Consider the following 5,689-nt stretch of genomic DNA (forward strand, 5'->3'; position numbering starts at 1 on the left):
GTTGTTTTTACTATGACATTTTTTTTTCAATACAATAAAATGCTATGTTGTACCCGATGCTTGGCAGCCTTGGAAGTTGGCAGAAAATGTACTACTTGCTGAAGTCTAGAGTTGATGCCTGCCTACATGTTATCTTTTCCTAAGGTTGAACACAATGTGGTTTAGAGATTTTAGTTTCTATTAATTCACCAGCTCCATGCCTAAGCTATGGCATCAAATACCAGTTTGTGAGCTCAATCCATAGTTGCATTTGAACTCTGCAACTGGGCCTCCAAATTGTGGCTACTCATTTTATCAACCTGGACTCTGGACCTTATGAAACGTTCATGCCCTTTGTATACATCACAAAACAATAGCCCATCGCAGCTCATGTTACATAGGGGATCATCTTCTTATTCTTTCCCCTGTTGGCAAATGCTTTCCAAGTCACTTGTACTTTTGAATTAAGGCAGTGAGTATATCCATACAACATGCTAGCCTGTGGTTTACTGAAACACACAAACACACACACTTGGGTGTGCTCACACAGGATATTCATATAAAATCATAATCCACGGTTGTAAAATCACATTGGCTAGTTCACACAGGCACTAAACCATAACAGAGAACCAAACCAGATTTTAGCTTGGTGTGCTTGGGTATCAAGCTGGTGAGTTTCACGCAGGAAGAGTCCTACTGGATCAGGCTAATATTTAGTAAGTCAAGCATCTTGATCCCTACAATGACCAGTCAGAGTCCTTCAGCAAACTCATGAGCACGACTTCAACCATTCCTCCTGCTGTTGGTCCCCATCCAGAGATATACCATTTCTGAAGGAGAAGCTTTGCCCTTGTCTCTTCCTGCCTGCAAACTAACCCTTGGGTGGACTGCCCCAATTCCTGGTATCAAAGCAGCAAAGAAAAGTCCTCACTTCATCTTGTCATCTGGAATGGCTGCACCTAAAATGCAAAGGTGACAACTTTGCATTGAGAAAGAGAATTAACCGCTTTGCACAGAGGGAAACCTGTCCTTTCCTTACTTTCCAGCTCTCCCAGGAAGAGGAGACAAAGGAGTCAAGATTACTTCTGCCTTCTCTCAATCTACTGCTATTCCACCTTATTTCCTCTTCTATAAGAAGATCAGATTTATTTGTGCACTATTATTCTTTGTTCACATAATGTTCCATCTGTCTGCCTAGAGGGCAGAGTAGGTGACAAATAGAAGCCCCACCGTAACCAAGGAATCAGTTCCCTCAATGAGAAGGATAGATAAATGGTCTTGTTGGAACAGAACAAAATAAAATTATCCTAGTTAAGACTGACTGGAAGAATCCAAGACACCTATCCTTCTAGGAATCTAAATATTTGAAGTTTACACACCAGGATTTTAATTCGCCTACCCCTTCACAATGTGTTTACAGGACTTGCACTAAAAGAATGCAATCTTTTGTCCCCAGTTAGTGAAATCTCCTGGAGAAATTCCTAGTAACCAGGAAAGGAGGTTCCTTGAATCCACACAGAGTTTATAAGTCTGTTCTTTAAAGCTTTGATGGAAATGACATCTCCAAACCGCAGACTTTGCTTTAAAGAAAGATGCCACTGCAAAGAAAACACTGAAAACAATCAGAAAGAGGTCATATGTCCAGTGCCGAGATTTGAGTGATACGGCGGTCAGAATCTATTTCATAATGATAGTGGTACTCCTCCATCAGGTTCTGACAAGCATCCCTCATGCCATTCATCCAGGTCTTGATGCCTTTCCGATTCAGGTAAAGCACAAAGAGGAAGATGATGCCAATTACTCCTAGAACTATACCCAATGCAGCATATGAGGACTGGAGAACATTTTCACTATGTTGACTATAGTGGCACTCCAGATCTGTTCCCACTAGTTCCACCAAGGAGGTGTTCTTCAGATCCTGGGGGAAAATGCAGGCTAGTTTTTCCACGTCAGCTACTTGTCGGCTTTGGTTCAGCCAGTTCACCAGGTCCTCAATGTCACAATTGCATACAAAAGGGTTGTCTTTCAGAAAGAGGCTAAGGTGGGATTGTCTCTCAAGGGCAAATAAAGCTTCACTCCTCAAAGTTTTGAAGGCATTTGAAGTCAAATCAAGGTACTTGAGGTGAAGGCCAGAAAAAGTTGAGTTCTTAATATCTATCAAGGAGTTGTTCCTCAAGTCTAAGTACTCAAGTTTAGGGAGGCTGGACAACATTCCTAGCGGCAAGTAGATGATCTTGTTGCTGGTCAGTTCCAGCTTGGAGAGATTCTGGAAACCCCCTTGGGCAAGAACAGCTGCCACAGGGCGAAGGGAAGAAAAATTGTACAGCGCGTGACTGAGATTCAGCTCCTGGATTGAATTGTTTCTAGCACTGAAAGCATCCGGGTGGATGGTGACTAAGTGGTTATAACTCAAGTCTAAGTAGCGCAGGCTCTGGAGAGTCGAGAATGCATGCGACTGCACAGCATTAATCCTGGAAAGCGAAAAGGGAGAACACCCAGGTCATTCCAAACTAACCTCATCTGAAATATATCTTTAAGAAGTTTTTTTTTAAAAAAATCTGTTTATTAGTGGGCCCCCTCGCAAAGCCAGTCAACAGCAGTTGACTGTTCTCCCAGGTATGAGGTGTAGGCCTCACGCTCACAATCTGTATGAGTGTTTTTCAAAGTTGGCCACTTAAGAGGTGTGGACTTCAACTCCCAGCTCCCACCCTGTACCCTTCTATAGGTCCCCTGTCCTACTTCATTTCGTCACAGCAGGGTGAAGGAACACTCCATAGACTCTGAAGGAGATCCCTGGCAAAGGATCAGGCAGTGGGTGACAGAAAAAAATATTGACTGACGGCTGATGCCAAAGACGTGGTACAAGCCATTTTACGTGTAGGATGTTACTGGGAGAAAGTGCAGGCTACTTATATTTCCTTCCTTAGTTGGGTTCACAGGACCCTCCAGTGCAGGAAGATTCTGAACAGCTCTTATCAACAAGAAAGCCCAGGAGTTCTATGGATCGGCATGGTGGCATTGACCGGAAGGGATTATGAAATTGGACAGATCAGGTCCTCTGATAACATGAGCTATGGAATTAATCAGAGCATTTGCAAAGCACCAACAGAAAGACTGTAGAGAGCTGATGCTCACGCTCCCAATCGGTTTCCTCCAGGACTGGCAGACAAGAAACCTAAATCAAAGCCCCACGAATGAAACAACAATGGTTATAAGCTGTGTAGTTGGACTACTTAAAATTACACATAAGAGCGCGCACAGCTGAAAAATACCAAATTATTGGCTGCCAAGAAGGCTTCCTGTTCTCTCAGTTATGAGGTGCAGGTCTCGTGCTCACAATCTATATCAGTGTTTTTCAAAGTTGCCAACTTTGAAAAACACGGATCTGTATGGATTGGCTATCACACTGTAGTGTTGACATATTCCTGTATGCAGCTATGGCCTTTTGGAACAATACTTTAATCACAATGCCTCATGCACAGTCCAAGCCATAGGGTCAACACAAGGTCAATCCAATCCTGATACAAAGGCAGTTTCCATATATTTAAGCTCCTGCCATGTGTATCTCAAGGCCTTGTATACACTTCAGCCATGGAGACCAGGTTTTTCATCCTGCTTAATTTATATATAGGCATGTGTGTGCATGTTTATGTGATTAAAAACACACGCGCACAGAGTAAATAGTTAGCATGCTGTAAAAATAGCACCAATCTCCAACATCATTTCCTTCCAACATTGCATGAGGTTGAAAATAATAAAAATGGAGGCTACTGCATAGCACAGTGCTTTGCTTGGAAACGTACCCATCTCCCCACTACCAAAGATGGACTGAGGGGGTTGATAGTATCCTGGGATGGCTTGAGGGAACAGCAAGGAAGATCTTCACTAGTTTACCTTTTGGTAGTTGGGAATTTCGTAACTGGCAACACTCACCAAAGCAGCTGGGTGGTGTCTGGGCAAACTCCCTCTGATGGCAATCTCTCTCTGAGAAAGTGGCCACAGTCTTCCACTTTTCCCCCAAAGCTTAAGTTCTTTGCCACAACCGGCTCCCGCCCTGTATCCTTCTATATGCCCCCTGTCCTACTCAATTTCGTCTGAGTAGTTCCTCAGCCTCCAGGAGGTTTTACCTGTTGTTAGCCAAGGAGAGCGTGACCAGATTGTGCAGTCCTTGAAGATCCTGGCTACCGATATGGGCAATCTGGTTGCCGGTTATAAAGAGGTTGCGGGTGTACCCAGGAATGCCAGCTGGGATGGAGGTCAGTTCCTTCTGGACACACTTCACCGTACGAGCTGGTTCAGAACATTCGCAGGGAACAGGGCACGGATGGCAGGAAAGGGGGGCAAGAAACAGGAAAAGGAGGCTCCAGCCACTGTAGAGGCCCCAAGAGGTCATTTCCAACAAATTCCAGTTGTAGTGAATCCTGGCTGACAAAGGAAGAAAAAGATGATCAGAACGCATAAAAAGAATCTGTTCCGAGAGAGAGAAAGAAGAGGGATCTCCCAGTAAGACAACTCAATCTATACCTCTAGATGTGTTGGACTACAGTTCCTGGGACCTCCAGCCAATATCATTAAAAGAGAAACGTCCCAAAATATAAAATATCCAGATGGACCTCCAACACTGGTACTGTAGCATAGTTTGCTGTGGCCCCAAAGTGCAGGATGTGGAATAAAGATCTTAAGTTACGGGATAGGAAATTTCAGTTGAATACGAAGAAAAACTTTGCAGTGGCAAGAAGAGTTTTTGATAGTGGAATCACTGGGGAATGGCTTGGGGAGGTGGTGAACTTTGTTTCTCTAGAGAAACTGGACAACTCTCTGTATGAGTGCTAAAATCTGGATTTCTACCCCAATCAGGGGACTAGATTCAATAGTTTGAAGTCCCTTCTAATCTACAAAGTTCTGTCTACTCTCCCTCTTTCTCCTCCATAGCCCAGAGTGGGACACAAATATCCCAACATCCCAACCAAAACTTTATTTGGCTTCTGGCTAGATTACTATCCTCGTACAACTTCAGACTAAGCTTTTGGACTGAGCATTCAAAATGCTTCAAAGATAATATATATCATATATTCTCACAAATGTTGCAGAAACGTTTACTAAACCTTAATAAGCTGTAAGATGGATCAACATCCTCAGTCTGCAAGATGGAAGAAATTTGTCTTATGGACATAGGGCCCTCCTGGGCTCTCAGGCTTTGCATGCAATTCTCACACCCAGCATTTCTGGTTCAGTGAATCAGGTAGCAAATGAGGGTTAAGCCATTCCTCTATAGAGCCTCTGAAGAGCCTAGTTTTGGTTAGGATAGACCATGCCAGCTTTCTCCAATGGGGCGTCCTCCAGCCATGGGGGTCCAAAACTTTTAACCACCCATTAGTGATGATGGGAGTTAACAGGAAGATTCCAGGTTGGAGAAGACAGTCTAAATTAATTTGATAAGAGGTTTTTCTTTACGACACCTACTAAATATAGATAAAAGGTAAGATTTGAACTGTGGCTCTCCTTTGGCCATTGAGATCCTGGTCTGTTCAAATGTACGTCATGAAGCAAAGCTGCTTTTTTAAAAAAATAACTATAATGATTACTCCACTGCCAAGACAACAGGAGAATTCAACATTCCTCATCCTGGGATCCTTCCAATGGGCTGGACTATAACTCCCATCATCTCCTGCCAGGATGACCAATGGATTTTGCCTGTCCAAAGGCTTTC

At 43.5% G+C, this 5,689-nt stretch overlaps 1 protein-coding gene across 1 annotated transcript; it reads right to left on the reverse strand.

Moving 5' to 3' along the window:
* LOC112540020 (trophoblast glycoprotein-like) lies at window positions 1-4,423 on the reverse strand. The gene is made up of 2 exons (XM_025165210.2): window positions 4,107-4,423; window positions 1-2,450 (listed from the first exon to the last, which is right to left on the reverse strand). Exons 1-2 carry the CDS (start codon window positions 4,370-4,372, stop codon window positions 1,613-1,615), a joined length of 1,104 nt encoding a protein of 367 aa, XP_025020978.1. The 5' UTR covers window positions 4,373-4,423; the 3' UTR covers window positions 1-1,612.
* Window positions 4,424-5,689: the final 1,266 nt, after the last annotated feature.

Source organism: Python bivittatus, unplaced genomic scaffold (assembly GCF_059951505.1).
Source record: "Python bivittatus isolate LINGU-HERP-01145 unplaced genomic scaffold, Pbiv_v1 ctg000310_np1212, whole genome shotgun sequence".
NCBI lineage: Eukaryota > Metazoa > Chordata > Lepidosauria > Squamata > Pythonidae > Python > Python bivittatus.

Excerpts from the sequence above, each read along its gene's own strand:
- LOC112540020 (XM_025165210.2), bottom strand. The coding sequence starts at position 4,372 with ATGACCTCTTGGGGCCTCTACAGTGGCTGGAGCCTCCTTTTCCTGTTT. Across the intron at positions 2,451-4,106 it reads CTCTCCTTGGCTAACAACAG|GATTAATGCTGTGCAGTCGC; the intron begins GTAAAACCTCCT and ends TTCGCTTTCCAG.